This window comes from Vicia villosa, linkage group LG1 (assembly GCF_029867415.1).
Source record: "Vicia villosa cultivar HV-30 ecotype Madison, WI linkage group LG1, Vvil1.0, whole genome shotgun sequence".
In the NCBI taxonomy this organism is placed as follows: Eukaryota; Viridiplantae; Streptophyta; class Magnoliopsida; order Fabales; family Fabaceae; genus Vicia; species Vicia villosa.
The window spans coordinates 142,970,282-142,990,130 of NC_081180.1; the positions used below are offsets into that span (position 1 = coordinate 142,970,282).

General features: G+C 34.5%; 1 protein-coding gene and 1 pseudogene across 2 annotated transcripts; both read right to left on the bottom strand.

Moving 5' to 3' along the window:
* Positions 1-1,739: 1,739 nt before the first annotated feature.
* Positions 1,740-4,101, bottom strand: LOC131656097 (uncharacterized; annotated as a pseudogene).
* Positions 4,102-5,588: 1,487 nt separating this feature from the next.
* LOC131644363 (uncharacterized) lies at positions 5,589-14,368 on the bottom strand. Of its 2 annotated transcripts, XM_058914846.1 has the most exons (7): positions 14,111-14,368; positions 6,715-6,851; positions 6,420-6,611; positions 6,223-6,333; positions 6,042-6,123; positions 5,854-5,949; positions 5,589-5,768 (listed from the first exon to the last, which is right to left on the bottom strand). In XM_058914846.1, the coding sequence occupies exons 2-7, from the start codon at positions 6,825-6,827 to the stop codon at positions 5,664-5,666; spliced, it is 699 nt and encodes a 232-aa protein (XP_058770829.1). In that variant the 5' UTR covers positions 6,828-6,851; positions 14,111-14,368; the 3' UTR covers positions 5,589-5,663. The 2 variants fall into 2 exon arrangements, with proteins under 2 accessions (XP_058770829.1, XP_058770828.1); XM_058914845.1 differs by lacking the exon at positions 14,111-14,368 and having other exon boundaries at positions 6,715-6,985.
* Between the last annotated feature and the right edge of the window lie 5,481 nt (positions 14,369-19,849).

Below are 19,849 nucleotides of genomic sequence, written 5' to 3' on the forward strand. Positions count from 1 at the left end.
CTTCTAATTGAAGAAGATGACATACCTTATGTAACTGCTAAGCATGATGAAGAATGATGAAGAAAAAGAATAACGACAAAGAAGAATGTGATGAAAATCGATTTGGGCGCAGACAAGAAATAAGGATATGGTATTAGGTTTGTGTATTTTCACTTAAATATAAAATAATAACATTATTATAAACGTTTTCCTACGTATCACAGAAATAAAACACATTTGGAAAGCCACGTCATCATCCGTTAGTGGAAACTAACGGCAAGGACCATTTATGAGGACGTCAAATTTTACAGGGACCATAATTCAAAAAAAAAAAATATACGGACTAAAAATGCAGGGTCACATATTTATAGGGACCCCTGACATATTTAACCCAAAAATATATATATATATATATATAAGACAATTACTAATTATGGACATCATTTATTGTTGAAAGTGAGACCACATGAAGTTCCTTTATTTATGATTATTTGCAACATATACTTGTATTATTCCCTTTGAAGCTTGATGCATAGAAAAATGTTTAACCTCATCATCGTCTTCAGAGATTGTATCGTCTTCTAGTTATTACCCTGCATAGTATTACTGGAAATATGCTCCCAGCGACGTGATTACCATGTGGCTAAAAAGTGTTGTTGCGTCGTGATAATCAACGTCACCATATATTTTTTATATTTAAAAATTGAAACTAGTCAGAGTTTATTTTTAAAAAAAATATTTGTGACGTTATTCCCACGTCGCAACATCTAAAATAAAATTTAAAATTCAAAAACCTGTAACGTACACATGGTGGGAAATTTAAAATTTTTAAATTTTACGTTGTGACGTGTATATCACGTTGCAACACTTTAAGAGGGAAAACGGCCTGAACTTGACTTGACTATGTGCAGGTTATGGCAGATAGCACAATTAATTCTGATGATTGTTGGGGACTTACGACGTGGAAATCACGTGAGAAAGTTGCGACGTGATTTTCACATCGTTGATTCGCTTATATAAATCATGTTTCGTTGCGACGTGGAAATCACGTGGGAAAGTTGCGATGTGATTTTCACTTTCTTGTGTTGACAAATATTCGATGTGGGACTCAAATAAGTTATTTTGTTTTACCTGTCTTTCCTCTGTACAAATTGTTCAAGCTCAACCCGTTCTTCAACAACTGCACCATCACATCACCCCCCTTCATTTATCAATGCTCTTTCCACTCCAATCTCCTTCCCAAACTCATTCAATACGGCCCTTGTGTGCATAGTAAAGCCACTTGGATTAACTGCTCTACTCATTCATTACGTTCTACAACAACAGTAAGATTTTTCATCAGTAAGAACACTATTTTGCATTTTAAAGTTTGAGCTATTAATGTTTTTTCCATGCTTTTATGTACCTGCCAGAGTACATCTAAAAAATACAAATTATAATTTTTTCAATGTTAAACAAATGATGCTAGAAAAGTATATATGAGAGAAGATGGAGAACGTCGTAACCAATGTTTAAAAACTCTAGAGTTTACACGGAAACGGTATAGGATTGAAAAAACGTAACTCGAGAAACGTAGCACGGAACGTAAGTTTCTACTACTGATAAAAAGTATATTTATATATGCATAGTTTTATAATTATGTCAAAAATAATCATATATAAAGAAAATAAGTTCTAAATCATAATAAAAAATTCATAAGTTCACCATCTATATTCATAAATTCATAACTAAAACAAGCTTAAAACAACTACTTGAAACATTCAAATGTCATCAAATCTCATATATGGATAGTCGTCTTCATCCTCATTTTCATCTTCATTTTCTTCTAGTTCTTCATCTTCATTCGCTTCTAATTCTTCATCAATTGGATCATCATTAATAGGACTAGGAGGAACATCCAAATCATCACCAACAACACCAACACTACTAACATCTTCTCCATCATTAAGTATGATGTCTTCATGTATATGACCATTACCATCTCTATTCTCTTGCCATTCATCTTCAGAAGGAATATCTTCATAAAAGTTATACGAAGATTTCCTAGCTTCCTTCTTTTTTCCCAACTTTGAATTAGTCATCACATAAACTACGTCGTTCATAGTTTTTTGCTTTAAACGATTCCTCTTTTTAGTGTGGACCTAAATAAATTTAAAAAAAATTAAAATCTAAAACTTATACTCAAGATTATTAAAAGTTGAATACTCAATTTAAAATATTACTTACCCTTTCAAAAACACTCTAATTCCTTTCACATCCAGATGAACTACAAGTTAAACTCAACACTCGCATTGCAAACCATTGCAATTCGGGATATGCACTTCCATAAGACCCCCACCATTGTGTTGGTGTTTTGGTTTTAAGTGCTAGAATAGCTAAATCACAACCAAATTTTCCATCTTTTTCTTTGAAGCTTTCAAGTTGGTAATCAATCTTAGAACGCTTTTCCAAGTCCGGCACCATCCGATTCAAACACTCATACATTCCATCCGCAACTTCATTATCAATGACGTATTCCGGAGCATAATGCAAGATAGGATTAAGAAAATTTCCAGCAGCATGCAATGGCCGATGTAATTGCTTATCCCATCTTTCATCAATAATTTTCCATATCGGTTTGTAACTAATTAAGAGGGAAATGAATTAGATTTGAAACTAAGTATGTAAGTTTTAAACCAAAAGAAATTATCAAATTAGTTACCTGCTACCAACACCTTTGAAGTCTGATCGAATCTTCTCTTTTGCTCTGTCCATTTCTTCATAAATGAAACCCATGGCTGGTTTCTCATCTGAATCCACCATGCGAAGTACCCTAATTAAGGGAAAAGCACCCCTTATGCAATACACAACATCTTTCCAAAACTTCTTATCAGTAACCAAACCTTCCACAAAGATCCCATCATTACTCTTTGCAAGTTTACTAGACTTCCACTCGTTTGATGTAAACATATTTTTTAGTGATGCCATATTTTCATACAAACATCCCAAGGTTAAGTATGAAGTGGCAAAGCGAGTTAAGCCGGGTCGAATCAAATCACCTTCTTTAGTAAATTTATGCAATAATGAAATTAGGCCCGTTCTTGCATAAATGAAGGTTGTGATTTTCTTACCGCTTGCAATTGTCTCTTTGTGCAGTGTGATCTTTTTCTCAAAATCCTCTAACATTAAGTCGATACAGTGTGCGGCACAAGGTGTCCAATACAACTGCTTCCGCTTTTGCATCAATAAATCTCCTGCTGCTTTGTAATTCGCTGCATTGTCCGTTACAACCTGGACCACATTATCTTCCCCAACTTCCGCAACAACATCATCAATCATTTTAAACACCTTGTCTGCAGTCTTGCTTATATCTGATGCATCAATAGATTTCAAAAAAACAGTTCCTTTAGGACTATTCACCAAAAAATTTAGTATAGTCCTTCTCCTCCTATCAGTCCACCCATCCGTCATTATAGTGCAACCTAACTTCTTCCAAACAGCCCTGTGCTCATCTAATTCATCATTAATCCTATTCATGTGAAAATTTAAATATTTCCCTCTAACCTCATAATTGGATGGTGGTTTAAAACCTGGACCATGTTTAGCAACAAGTTCAAACATTGTCTTCCATTCTTCACTATTACTAACATTAAATAGAATAGCATTATTGTAAATACATAAAGCAATGGCCTTACATGCATCCTCTCTCATTTCCTTTTTCCATATGTTGTTTATAGTGGCTTGAGAAGTCACTCCCACTCCACGTTTCTTAAACATATTTGAGGTGTTAAGAATCTCCTCCTGACTTTTTCTCTTTCCGACATTAGTAGGCTCTTCAATATCATACAGGTTTGATTTCTGAATCAACTTAGTCTGCAACTCCACAACAACACTCACTATTTCCTTCTTAACTTCATCTGGAACAGCTCTACATGGTTTGACATCCTTACTAGTTCCAGCTAAATGGTGTTTGATTCGATAAACTCCTCCACTAAAATCTTCCTTACAATACTTACATTTCCATTTTGTTGAGTTTGGAATTGGTAAAGCATGTTTCCATGCAGGATCGGACTTATTTCCACGAGCGTTTTTTGGAACATTTCTGTTAGTTGCAAGAGGTACTGATGCACTTCCAGAAGCCATTTGAGAAAAAAATGAAAAATAGAAAAATGATAAAACAGAGAAGTAGAGGAAGAGGAACCGTAAAATAAAGTAGAAGAAGAGGAGAAAAGGAGTTGAAATAAAGATGAACGATAAAATAGAGTAGAAGAAGCTAAGTTTTATAATTAGAGTAAAATAGAGTAAAAGAGGAACCGTATATACTGTTGAAGCTAAGTTTTTGTTATAGGCTAGGTTTAATAATGATCAGAGGCATGCAAAGGAAATAGATAAGGATAGAGAATAATCATAATTATTATAGGCTAGGTTTAGGTGACTAATTATTGCAAATAGTTTTCATTTTAGGTATGAAATAATTATTATATTTATTATATTGGTTATATATTGATACTATATTAATGGAGGCAAACGGTTACTTTTTGAGAGAGAATTGCAAGCGGTGTAACACGTTTGCCAATGCTGTTTTTTATTATTTTTTAATATACCGGATCCATATCCAGCTAAAAAATAGGTTTTTTTTTTAAAACCCAAAAAATTGGGGCGGCTGGATTTCAAATTTTCCAACGTTTTTGCTGGAACAAATCGTACGTTTCTACCGAGTTTCACTCTTCCGTTTCCAACAGACTGGCAGCACGAATGCATGTGAATGGAACGTAAAGTCGAACGTTTTTACGTCTCGACTCTCGTTTTTGCATACACTGGTCGTAACCATGATGCTACAAGAGCTGCTCTATGTCCTGTCGATTTATCAAACAGTATAGATACTTCATTTTTAAGCTGCATTTCGACGTGGAAATTCTTGAATCTGCATGCAATCCAATCACTACAACACGGAAGGGCTTTCACAACGCTTTTTTTGGCCTTTAACAGCGCTTTAAAGCGCTGCCAAAGCCAGCGCTGGCGTAGGCTACGAAAGCGCTTTTAAAAGCGCTCTGGTAGACCCCCCCTTTAAGAGCGCTTTCCTGGAAAAAGCGCTCTGGTAGGACCCCCTATAAGAGCGCTTTCCTGGAAAAAGCGCTCTGGTAGACCCCCCTTTAAGAGCGCTTCTTAGTAAAAGCGCTGGCAAAGACCAGTGAAAAAGCAAAAAAAATTAAAAAATTACGCAGCATACAAAAGCGCTTTTGGAAAAGCGCTCTGGTAGGCCCCCCTATGAGAGCGCTTTTTCCAGACAAAGCGCTCTCATAGGGGGGCCTACCAGAGCGCTTTTCCCAAAGCGCTTTTGTATGCTGCGTAATTTTTTAGTTTTTTTTGCTTTTTTACTGGTCTTTGCCAGCGCTTTTACTAAGAAGCGCTCTAGTATGTGGACCTTTAAGAGCGCTTTTTAGAAGCGCTGTAGTTGCTAAATGAGGTATTTTTATGTGCAGCCTATAATTTAATCCTCCCAGTCGACCTGTAATGTTTTCGACCTGTAATATTTTCGACCTGTAATATATTTTCGACCTGTAATATATTTTCGACTATATTATTTCAGCCATCAGTAAGACAATATATATACTAATATATACCATTATAATATCCAAAATTATATATATACATCATTACAAAATTATATATATACATCATTACAAAATCAACAATATTATAGTTCAAATCTGCATGAAAAATTGCTTAATATAAAATTGACACAATTCCTCTTTGATTTCTTCTAACTTTAGCTTCGAGTACCCAGCAGCACGGAATTCGTCAAGGTACTATAAAACAAAAACATAATATGAATAATATATTTAGGTAAATGTAATAAATTATATGAAATTATCTTAAGTTATAACTTTATACCGTGGGAGGAATCTCTAATTGATTCGCCTGAATGATTTCTTTCATAAACCTCAATACAAAGTATCCGCAGTCTGAACTGTTACGCTGTATCGGACACTACATAGAAAAACAAATAAGATTCTATATAAGTTGTCTTGTTTTACCAAGTAGCATAAATATTATAAGCAAATTTGTGAAAAGTAATGTACCTGCACTTCGATCCAGGTGATGTTGTTTGATTTAGTCCGGGATACCTGTGCGTCCCGTTGACTACGGAATACTTGTATTGATCTAATTAACAAATATATAAAAGCATATGTTTAGATCAATCCCACAAATAAGTAAATATATAAATATACACGAATATATATTTAGAACGATCCCACTTACAAATCAACGATTTCCTTCATGGCCGGATAATTGGTCCATTCACCCTTTACCGAATTCAGATAATACACGACTTCCCTTATCGGGTTGATAGCAAGCAGCAACCAGTGTGCTCTATAAATTAAAACAATAGGTTATATGAAAATATTGCTATACACTAAAGAAACAGAGATTAGATGAATAAAGAATGAGAAACTAACCCTACTGGTCGGGTATTATACGCCCAAAGATGCAGACATTCTGTATTGCCGGTGGACATGAATCTATCGACTAAGCGCTGTCTAACAGATTCCGGATCCGAAACAATTTCCATTCCGCTGCAATGGGCGGAAGACACGAACCGGAATCTGTTAGACAATGCAGTCCCGCGCAACACTCTGTCATACAACAACCTTAAATAAAAACATAATAAACATTAGATTCTTTTTATTGAAAAGTGTAAATAAATTATATTGTGGGACTAATTAAATAATATATCGGATGAGTGAATATTACCGGATGTATGATTGCATATTACTGACGCCTAGTTGATCCTGGTCAAAAATCTCTTGCAAGTCGTCAATTGTAATATGTGACTTGAACTCAATACCGAAGACACTTTCATCCATATCGATTTCCCGTAAAGCACCATCCTTCATATCGGACATATCAACCATTGTTGCGAGTGTCGCCCGGTATCGAGGCACAAAAGCACCGCCTTTTCTTGCCGCTTGCTTCGGAGGACCACTGGGTGGTACGCTACGAACCTGCTGCGTCACTTGTTGTGACTCCCGAGCGGATGCCTAAAAATCATATAAGTTAGGTAAAATATAAAATCATGCATATTTTGATTCAGATTATATATTAACACTTTAAATGTACCTCTTTTAGCGATGCAACAGACTCCTCCTCCTGTAAAATCCCTTTACCCTTAATTGCGGGTTTTATAGGAGCAGTCTAAAAATAAAATGTAAAACATAATTAATAAACGGTTTAGAATTGACATTCGAAAACTAAATGATTCATAATCGTTTTCAATTTACCTCATCACTAATGGTAATGAGCTCCGAGGGCCATGCAACAAACGATCCTATTGCATCTCGCAGCAATGTCGTCTCTGAGACCATGTCAGGTACCGGTAGAATCGCATCACGATCTAATACAACATCCACCGATACTTTCAGGTGTCCATCCGGGAGCGGTCTGTGGTGAAGTAAATCTCCCGAAGTGTTGTGCACTTTTCCCTTGCCAACTAGTCGATAATTCGGTTCCGATAAGTATAGTTGGCAAGATGAAATGCCCTAAACCAAAAGTAAATATAAAGTCATTATCATTAATAAAATAGAACAGTTTGTAAGGAAAAAAACTTATAATTACCTCGGGAAATTTCTTTTGATAGTTGATACTAGCCTTATCACTAGTTTCTCTCACCGATGAAGTGTTGCACTTTTCTCTCATATACATATCTTTATCTCTTTGCAATTCAGAGACCTGTGCTTGCAATTCCTGCAACTTTTGCAACACTTCTTCATTGGTAAGATTTGATCTTCTCCTAGAACTCTTATAAAAAGAGGTTGGAGTCACACCATGACCCTTACCCCTCACCCGACCGGGATACTCGGGAGCATCTAGTACTCTACTAAGTACGCTCTCCTCACCGGTGGATGCCGATTGCGACAAGGTCTCCTGTAATTCATTTACATTTAAATAATTATTAGTGGAGATAAAAAGTCATTTATATATTAAAAAACATTTGATTTAATTAAAGACACAGTATTATACTTACACATTCAGTATAAACTCTCTGAACATCGGGATCGACAGCGTGATTCTTGCCCACACGAGCTTCCTTCCACAACACATGTACAGGAAGTGAAGCTTCCTCACTTTTAGTCTCCTCCAACTATGCATTGACACAAACGATAAAATCGTCAATTAAAACATGCACATGTAGACAATTAATTAAATCGAATTTCTATTTACTTACAATTTTATCCTCTAAGCGTGCATATCCCAAACGCCCTTTTTTGTATGGATACGCGGGTTTGGATGCTCTCTCCCTATTCGTGGCACTCTTTTTCTGAAAAGCTTCATCTCTTTGCTTTACAAACTCAGCCCAATCTGCTTCATCAATGAAGGTCGCATACTTTGTTGGCCGTCCCGGTGCAACTTCAAGAAATTTTCCATCTTTATCCTTAAGATAGGTGTTTGTCAAAAAACTTTTCCACCCTCTATATCTCTTGCCGGCCAAACTAAGTATGTAGCTTTTACGTTCATCTGGTATCTCAAAAGTCCTCTGCAAAAAGAGTACGCATAGTGTGTTAGTATAAATAATTTAAACAATTTATCGTCAAGATAATAACAACAATTAACCATATATGATATATACCTGAAGCTCTTCCCAAATCGCTTGTTTTTTCTCCTCCAATTCTAAATTTTTCGTCTTCGATTTCCAGGTAGCTATGGAGACTGGAATATGCATACGGACAAGTGTACCAATATAACTTGTCAACTTTGCAGAATTAGGACCAATTGGTTGTTTATCAGAATTCCATTCCAATCGGTATACTAATCCTTGGTCTCTATGTCGTATGATATCCCTCATAATAGTGATGCCTCGTGCAACCTCTTTTGCTTCAGTATCAGGTGGAGCATTTGTATCCGAAGCAACTCTTTCTTGTGAGTTTTCTTGTAAGTTTTCAGGTGGGTTTTCAGGTGGAGCATCTCTATCTGAAGCCATTGAACCTGTATCAAACAAACTAAAGCACATTAGTACACTGTTAATAAGCTAACAATCTATACAAGTCAAATGGAAGTCAAACCATGCATGTACAAGTAAATCGGAAACGAAATCGGTACAAATCAAAATAAGCGTAAAAAAAGAAAGTTATCGGAATTGAACGAAATTTACATGGCTATGGTAAAACGTCGCCACGGACTCAAAAACAAAGTCGGTTTTCCGAAATTCAGACCCTAAGCCCGACTTTTGATTACGGGCAGAAGCAAAACCGATAAAAAAATAGTCCCGAAATGTAAAGATAAGTGCATGAGCAGCTCCGGAATCGTCAAAATAGTATAGTTACATGTAAAGAAGTCAACAAGCGGATACATGGTTCAAAAGTTATGTACAAAACGAGAATATGCACCAAATTGAATAAAACAAATTAGTCGGACTATGTATACTATTACCTTTATCACTAACGTCTCTTTCTTTTCTTGGTAGGTTTGTGTACTACGCGTCTCTTAACAATGCGGACGGTTGGATTGATCCAAATACCCTCATTATGATCATTTCTAATACAAGATTCATTCTCATTTTGATCGTTTCTTGTACAAGATTCAATGCCAACACCAATATCACCTTGATCTTCAATTTTTTCATCAACTATTTTGTTAGATAAAAGCACTATAGACCATTTCGTACTTGTCGGATCATTGACATAGAACACTTGTTTAGCTTGAGAGGCTAGAATGAAAGGCTCATCTTTGTACCCTACCCTATTGAGATCCACTTGCAAAAATCCTGACTTATCCATTCGTACGCCACTATTATTTTCAACCCACTTGCAACCAAATACAGGAATCTGAAACTTCGCGTAATCAAACACCAAAATGCGCTCGATAACCCCAAAATATGACAAATTTGCAAATTTCGGATTTAAGTCATTCGCACTTGATATGTGCATAGCTTCAGCTACCAAGGTAACACCACTATTTTGCATAGTACTTTTATCATCCTGTTCTTTGGTATAAAATGTGTATCCATTAATTGCGTATGCGCTATAAGAAAGTACAATTACAGATGGACCATAGGCTAAACATCTCAACCTTTCTGTTACTGAAGCAGGATCTGAACGATACTTTGAATAAATATGATCTCTAAACCACGATATGAAACTTCGATTGTGCTCTCGTACTATCCAGTTCTCATTTCTATTTGGATTTAAATCTCGGAGAACAACTTTGTGCATTTCAACAAACGGCTCAACCTCAATCTCATTGTGCAGAACATACAAGTGCACTTGATCCCGTTCGACCATTGATACTGTCACAACTTTATTTCCAATTAGCCTTTTTCCTTCTTTTTTTTCGACAATATGAGATTTGGGGAGTCCAATTGATTGAACATTTGACAGATATTCAGTACAAAACTCAACCGCTTCTTCAGCAACGTATCGCTCGGCAATACAACCCTCCGGTCGACTTCTGTTTTTCACGTACCCTTTTAATATTTTCATATAACGTTCAGCAGGGTACATCCATCTCATATAAGCTGGTCCGCACAGTTGTGTCTCTTTCACAAGATGAACGACTAGATGAACCATTATGTCAAAAAACGAGGGAGGAAAATACATTTCAAGATCACATAAAGTAACAACTATCTCATTTTGCAATGTTGGTAAGATCGCGGGATCGACCACCTTACTGCAAATAGACCTGAAGAAGAAACACAGCTTAGTTATTGCGCTTCTTACTTTTTCTGGCAGAATAGAACGTATACCTATTGGTAAAAAATGTTCCATTATAACATGGCAATCATGCGTCTTCAAACTCTTTAACTTGAGGTCTTTCATGGACACAAGTCTTCTAATATCTGAAGAGTAGCCTTCTGGAACTTTTACTTCACTGAGGAACTTACACAATGTTTTCTTCTCCTTTCTAGATAGAGTGTAAACAGCAGGTGGCAGATATGTTCGTCTTCCTTTCGTCACGGGCCCCAATTCAGTTCTCATCCCCATGTTTACCATGTCATTCCTTATGTTAACGCCATCCTTAGACTTTCCTTGTATATTGAGTAGCGTACCTATAACGCTGTCAAATACATTTTTTTCAATATGCATAACATCCAGGAAATGTCTTACGTACAACGACTTCCAATATGGAAGTTCAAAGAAAATTGACTTCTTCTTCCACCCACCCTTGACAATTGAATGTGCAAAAGGCTTGCCAAACTGAGTGCTCACATCTTTCACCTTTTCAAAAATTTGATCACCTGACAAAAAAGGCGGGGCTGTACGATGTTCGGCCTCTCCATTGAATGCTTTTCTCCACCCACGGTAGTGATGATTAGAATTTAAGAATCTACGATGGCCGAGAAAGACATTCTTCTGACAAAGCGCCAATCGTGTCGTATCGGTTTCATCTTCACAAACAGGACACGCCTTTTGACCCTTGTTGCTGTACCCGGATAGATTTCCGTATGCTGGAAAATCATTAATTGTTCCAAACAACATCGCCCTCAAGTTGAAACTTTCTTTCCTATACCCATCGTAAACCTCCACACCTCTCTCCCACAAAAACTTTAAATCTTCGATTAAGGGTGCCAAGTATACGTCTATGTCATTCCCTGGTTGTTTAGGCCCAGAAATTAGCATAGATAACATCATGTACTTACGCTTCATACATAGCCACGGAGGTAAGTTATAAATCATAAGAATCACAGGCCATGTGCTATGCGAGATACTTTGAATACCATGCGGGTTCATTCCATCAGTAGACAATGACAACCGAAGGTTTCTTGCTTCTTTTCCAAATTCAGGATATTCAGTATCAACTTTACTCCATTGTGGTGAGTCTGCCGGATGTCGCAACTTTCCATCAATAATTCTTTCATCTGCATGCCAAGTCAAGTGTCTTGAATCGGTCTCACTACGATACATGCGTCTAAATCTCGGAATTATAGGAAAATACCATAAGACTTTAGCAGGAGACAACTTTTTCTTATATCGAGGGGCACCACATTTAGGACACTCATTCAACGCTGCATACTCGTTTCGAAACAAAACGCAATCGTTTGGACATGCGTGTATCTTATCATAGCTCATTCCAATAGAAGACAACATCTTTTTGGCTTCATACGTTCGATTGGGAAGAACATTATCCTCTGGTAGCATATCTTTCATAAGGGCTAATAACTCTGTGAAACTTTTATCCGACCATCCATTGTCCGCCTTTAAGTTGTACAACTTTAACACCGCAGACAATCTTGTGAATTTTGAACAACCAACATACAACGGTTTCTCTGCATCGCTTACCAACCTCTCAAACATTTTGGGACAATCCGCTAGATCTTCTTCCAGCGCTTCTGCAATCTCTTCGACACGATCACAATCGTATGTGTCTGTGCAATCGTCGTTTGAAGCATACTTCCTATTACACCTCGACCCAGCATTCCCGGTACTTTTCTCACCATGCATTGTCCAACATGTATAACTTCTATCAATTCCAAACCGTAATAAATGAGATCCCAACTGATTCCCGTTAACCTTACCCCCGGCATAACAGCAACCCAAGCAAGGACACGGCATTCGAAGCGGGTCTTTGGAGTTCGCAACCGCAAACTCAACAAATTCCCATACCCCTTTCTCGTACTCTTTCGACAATCGGTTTGAATTCATCCATGTCTTATCCATGTCTTAATTAAGCTAAACAACAACGGTCAAACTTCCACTCTTCACAAGTAACCCCTATGGCGAATTCAATTCACAAAGTTAGTAAGTACCTCCTATATTAACTCTCTAAACACATAAAACTAATGTGTTTCTGTCAAAACGCAAAGTATAAACGGAATGAATCCGAAGCAATAAAACGTAACATATATAATCACACAATTTCAGACAAATTCATCATAATACCAGTAATTTGAGAAAGAAATTTACCTCGGATGTTACCGAACTCAAGAAAACGCCAAACGTCGAACTAGGCTGGGAAACGATCAAACTTTCACTATACACAAGTTACCCCTATAGCAAATTCACAAAGTTAGTAACCACCAAGACAAAATCGATTGAACAAAGGAAATCAACAATAGTTTGATGTGTGTACATACTCCTAAATATGTAGTACCAGAGTCAATGATACGAGCTCCAAAGAGATCCAAAGTTATCAATCCAGTCAGACCTATACAAGAAATTCAATTCAATGTATGATTATAATAAGAATGGGTGAATAGCTCATGATGCAGTTAATTAAATACACCACTACTAACACTACTAACACAAGACACACGATGCAGTTAATTAAATACACCACTACTAACACGAAGCTATAAAACTTTTTGCTCAAAAGCAAACCTTATGAATCATCCTTGTCTATATACATTAACTCACTCTTGTTTCATTCTTTACCTTCTCTCTTCCTCATTAATTCAACTCTCATAAGGTATATATTATTACTATTATTATATATTATTTATTATTTAATTTCTATTATTACTATTATCAATAAATTCATTGAAGTTCCTTATGTCGTTGCTATTTCCTCTATTAGCAACTCCAATTCTTTCGTCCGAAGAAGAAATAGAATTGAAGTCACCACCAATGCACCATCAATGGTTATCTTACAGATAATTATAATGCATTAGAATAAATTCCATACACAAATTTATTTTATAACTTATTTGAATTTATTTTAGAAATCATATCCTGGACTCCTTTTAACCCTGTGATACTAAAATAAAATATTTTATATTTACATTAGCATAAAGTCATTTAATACATGCATAAAGAACATGAACATAATAGAAAGCATGTCATGAATTGCATACAACATACACTAGTTTTACACTTTCTTTTGGTGATGCCATGAGGGTCAAAAAGAAGAAACTCAAGGCCCAGTAGGAGTCATTGTAAATTAACATAGTTCACCACAAGTAAATGTATGATTTAGGATCAATTACAAGCCATTGATGAACATAGTTTCAGATATGTATTCATCAAATAGTTCCCTCAATGGAAATAACCTAACATTTTCCTCTAATTCAAGAAATACTCAAGTAAAAAACTCTTGTAGCTGCTGCAATCTCATAATGAATCTAAGAGGAAAAGAAAACAACAAAGAACAACAACTGATATTCACAAATACTCACAAACATGAAGCCTTCCAGATATGAAAGCTATGAGAAGTGTGATACCTGGGTGGCGCAAAGCAAGTTGCTACCAGAGGAGAAGAGACGGAGACGAAACGATGGTGGTGGACGGAGGAGAAGAAGTTCGCGCGATGGTGGTGGACGGAGGACCGACGACGGTGAGGGGTGGGGTTTCTGGTTCGCGTGCAGAGAGAAAAAGAAAGAGAGAAAGTGAGAAACAGTAGAAGCGTGTTTTTGGTTTTAATTTTAGTAATAAGGCTACTAAAGCGCTTCTGGAAAGCGCTCTCATAGCCTGGGCTATACCAGCGCTTTTGACAAAAAGCGCTCTCATTAAACACCCCTACCAGAGCGCTTTTGAAAAGCGCTTTCGTTCCCCCCACGTTCCCCCCACCTACCAGAGCGCTTTTGTAAAGCGCTTTCGTACCCCCCCTACCAGAGCGCTTTTGAAAAGCGCTCTCATAACCCCCCCCTACCAGAGCGCTTCTTAAAAGCGCTTTCATACCCCCCCACTATTAGAGCGCTTTTTTAGCGTGTTTTTTAATTTTGTCTTTAGCGAAGCCTATGCCAGCGCTTTTCCTAAAAGCGCTTTCGTAGGGGTGCTGCTAAAAGCCAAATTTGGCGTAGTGAATGTGGGACTCCATTTAATAAAGTAAGACAACAAAACAACTCTGCATGCAATCTTTGCTCCACTGCCACTGCTAATACTTATAAGGTATGCATTTTTGTTATTACTATATTCTCAAGAAAACTACAACTATATATACTTCTCTCAATAAAACTACAACTATATATACTTCTCTCAACATGCTATAAATTTCAATTTGATTTTTTGTTTTTGTTTTTACCTGTCTTTTTATTTCAGTTAATTATTGAGAATGCTGATATATGATTGATTTATAGGACAGGTGAAGATGATGAATGCTCTTGTGGGTTGGCTCCCATTTAGTTATAGGAGAAAGAAACTTTGTTATAACCTTCACTCAAACTCAACGCTAACTGCAGGAAGAAAGTTGAAGAACACATATTGAGGTGCTTGTGGTTTGGTGTTTCATGTGGCTATTCTTCTGCAAAATCAGCAGTCTTATGCATGGCTTCTTTAGTTTTGGTGGGATTGTTTTCAAATTAAGGAGTCCCACATCGAAAGCTTAAAAGAAAATGAAAGTGTTTATAATCTTCAATGACAAAATACAATATGTTGGGCCTCTGTGTAATGCTAATTGGGCTTTAGGACCATTATAATGTTTTTAATACTTTAAAATAATAATTGATAAAAAATATTAATAAAACTTAAAATAATAATTCTTAAAAAATAATAATTATAAAAATATATAATATGTAATTAAAAAAGTAAAATAAATAAATTTTAAAAAATAATAATAAAAAAATTCTACATGGAAAAAAAACTAATTAAAAAATGCCACATGGACTGCCACGTTTTCAAAACGAAAGAATCTTTACTGTAATTTAGCAATCAGGGGCCTATTTGACGGAATTTGGAAATTGCGGGGGGATTTTAAAAAAAAATTACAAGGGCCTATTTAAATGATAACTTTGACTATCAAATGATAACTTTGACTATAATGAGAACTGAGAACTTTTAATATTAACCATTGAATTTGAATTAATGGCTCAGATTTACCTCATATTTTAACACACACCTGCATAAAAACAGAATTATATATATATATAATAGAAACATAATTAATATATTTTATGTTTCTTAAGAGAATAATATGTTGGCTAAAAATAAGACAATTGGCGCTAAATGAGGCAAGACGCGAGTCATTGCAATGTGAGGCAGCGCTAAAAGCCCAAATAGAGGGGAAACAACGACAAATAGAGACAAATGGCGAATAGGCAAGCAGATTTGGAGGAGAAAAATCTCAATTTTTTAAGTAACTCAATATTAATAATGAAACACTAAAAAAACGCTCATTAGTGACGTGATTTTCACGCTACAACGTGTAAAATCACGTCACAACCTCTTTTATTGCGACGTGAACAAATATGTCGCAGGAGAGTGCGTGACAACTTTATAGTGACATGAATTTAATGTTGCTAATTAGTGACGTGACAATCACGTCGCAAAATCCTGCACGCAAATCAAAAGCTTTTCTGTTGCAGCAGTCTTGGCATACAGAGCACAAAAAAGGCAACAAATTAGTGACGTGAATGTCATGTCAGAAAGTTGAGACGTGACATCCATGTCATTAAATAATTGATTTTCCTTTTTTATCTCTGTTTGATATTAGCAAGTTACGACGTGGTCTACAAGTCACTAACATTAATTTTTAAATAAAAAAAACTGATATAATATTAATAAAAAAGATTTTTATTAATAATTCTGATTCAAAATTAATAATATTTAAAAAATATTTATTTAAAAATAAAATAAAAAATTATAATATAATAATTAATAAAATATAATTAATAAAAAACTATAAATTAAAATTCAATTTAATATGTTACATTAATTAAAATTTAATATCTTAGACAATTTTAAATTACAAATTAAACTAAAACTAATCTTTATGGGTCTTCTGGGTCAGGAAAATCATCAATGTTAATATCATTATCATTCTCTTCATTCGTCGGTGCACCACAACTCCATCAACTCATACGTTTCCACCAAACGTTTGATTACCGCTTCCGCGTAATTGCATAAATAATATTAAATATTCTGTTTTTTTTTTAAATAATATAATATAATTTTGTCTATGTAAATAATATTCTATTTTTTTACCAAAATTTTCTTTTTTACCATTTAAACATGATAACATACTATACACATATTAAATTTTCATTTTTACCATTTTAACATATATATATAAAAAATATAAATCATGTTTGCCATTAAATTTTATTTTTTACCATTTTAACATATTAAATATTTTATTTTCCATTAAATAATAAATATTCTGTTTTAAAAAATAATATAATATAATATAATTTTTTTTAACTAATAATAAATTTAAATATTTTGTTTTAAAAAATATTCTATTTTAAATATAATATAAATATTCAATTTTAAAAAAAATTCAATTTTAAAAATATAATATAATATAAATTATATTAAATATTCTATATGATTTCGTTTTACCTAATAATAAATTTTACAAAACAAAAAATATAATATTTCAAAACAAGTTAATATTAACTACTTTTTACCATTAAATTATATATATATATATATATATATATATATATATATATATATATATATATATATATATATATATATTCTGTTTTTTTTTAAAATTATATAAGATATATTTTTATATTCTATTTTATAATAAATATATAAATATATTTTTTTTTTCGTTTAAAATTAATTTTTTGTTTTTTTATACATTACAATACATTCTGTTTTTTATAACAATATATTTATAAAGAAAATTTAAAAAATTGCAACAACAACCAACAATACAGTCAAAACAAAAAAAATCAATATCAATATAAATTCTAAAAAATAAAATAATTAAAGTAGCAAAAATACCTAAATAAAAACAAAATTTCTTGAGTCTTTGAAGATGAACAAGTTGAGAAGGAAATCATCAAAAACAAAATTTAGATATAACAATTATCAAAATATAAATTTTGTAACAAATAAAAATCAAAAGAAATATTAAATTTCATACCTTTGAAGATTGAAAAATTGAGGAAAGGGTTGAATGAGAGAAGAGGAGAAAGGGTTGTGTGAGAGAAGACGAGAAAGAGTTGAATGAGAGAAGAAGATGTTTTTGCATGCAGAGAGAATGAGGAGAGGAGTAGAAAATATGGTGAACACTCTGGTACCCTTGAATTTAGTTGGGTACCGGTACCCTCATCCAATCAAACACTATGATTCATTGTCATGTCACATTTTTATTTTATTTTATTTCAAATTAAATTAAATTTTTAATAAAATTTACACTAAAAGTACCTATATCCAACTTAACTTCATGGGTACCAAAGAATTTACCAGAAAATATATATTGACACTTGCGACTGGGCTTACACGTCGCAACAATTCAAATATTACCGTTGTGTAGCGACATGGTGATAGAGAGTAGAATCATATTATTTAGGTTAGTTTATTAGTTGCACTTTTATTATATTTTAGTTGGGCTTTTCAATTATCAATTAAATGGGCTTTTAACGTTTAGGTCTTTTGTTAGATTATCCAATAGTGATCTTATATAATGTAGTGTCTTTGACACATTTGAGATATCAATGAAAAGAAATAAAGTTTAATTTCCTTAGTTAATTTTTATTGTCTTTTATTTTACAGCTTTCTTTAGTTTTGTTAGGGTTCTTAACCTAGCTTCCTAACATTGGTGCTTTCATTCTTGCACTTAATCTCTCCCATGGAGCATTCCAACTTCACACCCTCATTTCATCAATGGAGCATTCCTCCAACCTATCCTTATTATTCCATTGTTTCAACCACACCACCTATATCATCTAACCCATATCCACCACCCATATACTCATACCCTCAATATTACTATTCTTTCTCAAATCCTCCATTTTCAACTTTCACTCCACACCAACCACAACACATAGATTCTGCTCCACCTCAACCTCAGAATTTCTTCTCACAACCAGAAACACTTCAACAATTAGAAACTCTCAAACAATATTTGGTTGAAACTCATGAGTTATCAAACAAATATAGAGAAGAAATGAAAGAACAAATCCAAAATCTTTCTGATTCATTCAAAATAACACAAGAAAAATTGAAAGAGAAATATGTTCTGAGTACTATGGAAAAACAGATGGAGGAAGAGAAAGATGATATTAAAAAAGTTTCTGTTTCACTAAAATCAACTCCGGCGAGCATTCCGGCAACACATCCGACAAAAAATCTGGCAACATTTCCGACACCGGCAAGATCTCTGACGTCACTTTCGGAAACGTCTCCGACAGAATCTCCGGCGAGATCCCCGGTGACTCTTCAGCCAGAAAAAGAAGAAATACAAAAAAAATTTGATTTACCAAAATCGTCTCTGGAGGTGGTATTCCTGGCATCCGCACCGACGAATATTCCGACGAAACTTTCTGATTTTCTACTTCTTCCGGCAAAACCTCCAGATCAAAATTTTTTTTATCAAGTTTCGTTCACTGTTGTATCTCCAAAATCATCTCAGACACCGTTTCTCTCGCCTAAGCTATTTGACAAAGTATCATTTCTACTTCTGACACTATTGCCGCCTCCAGAACCACCAGATCTACAACATCTATGGAGAGTGAATTATGTTATGATTTTTTGTTTTAATTTTGGATTTAGATCTGAAAAAAATGGAGAAAGAAATAGAAGAAAAAGAAATAGAGAGGACATGATTTTGCAGAAGAGAGAAAAAAGGTGGAAAAATGGAGAAAAAAAAGAGAGAAAACTGACAAAAAGCCAAAAGAGCAATTTTTTCCTTGATTCGTGCCAATGTTATCTGCCATCACGTGAAGATATTGGCTAGATGACAGCTAATTGCTACACTACATGACAGCTATGAGCTAATGAAGTACTTCTTATCATTTCAATACCACATGATATATATTATATTTTCACTAAAGGTGCACCACCCATCATTCACTTTGGTCACGTAGACTTTAGAAAAAGAAATCAAATGGAAGTCTTGTCATTTCTTTTTAAATAAACATTTCTTTAAAAAAAAAGTGACATTATTGTTACAACCTTGAGGACAAGGTTGATTTTGAAGGGGTGAGTAATGATAGAGAGTAGAATTATATTATTTAGGTTAGTTTATTAGTTGCACTTTTATTATATTTTAGTTGGGCTTTTCAATT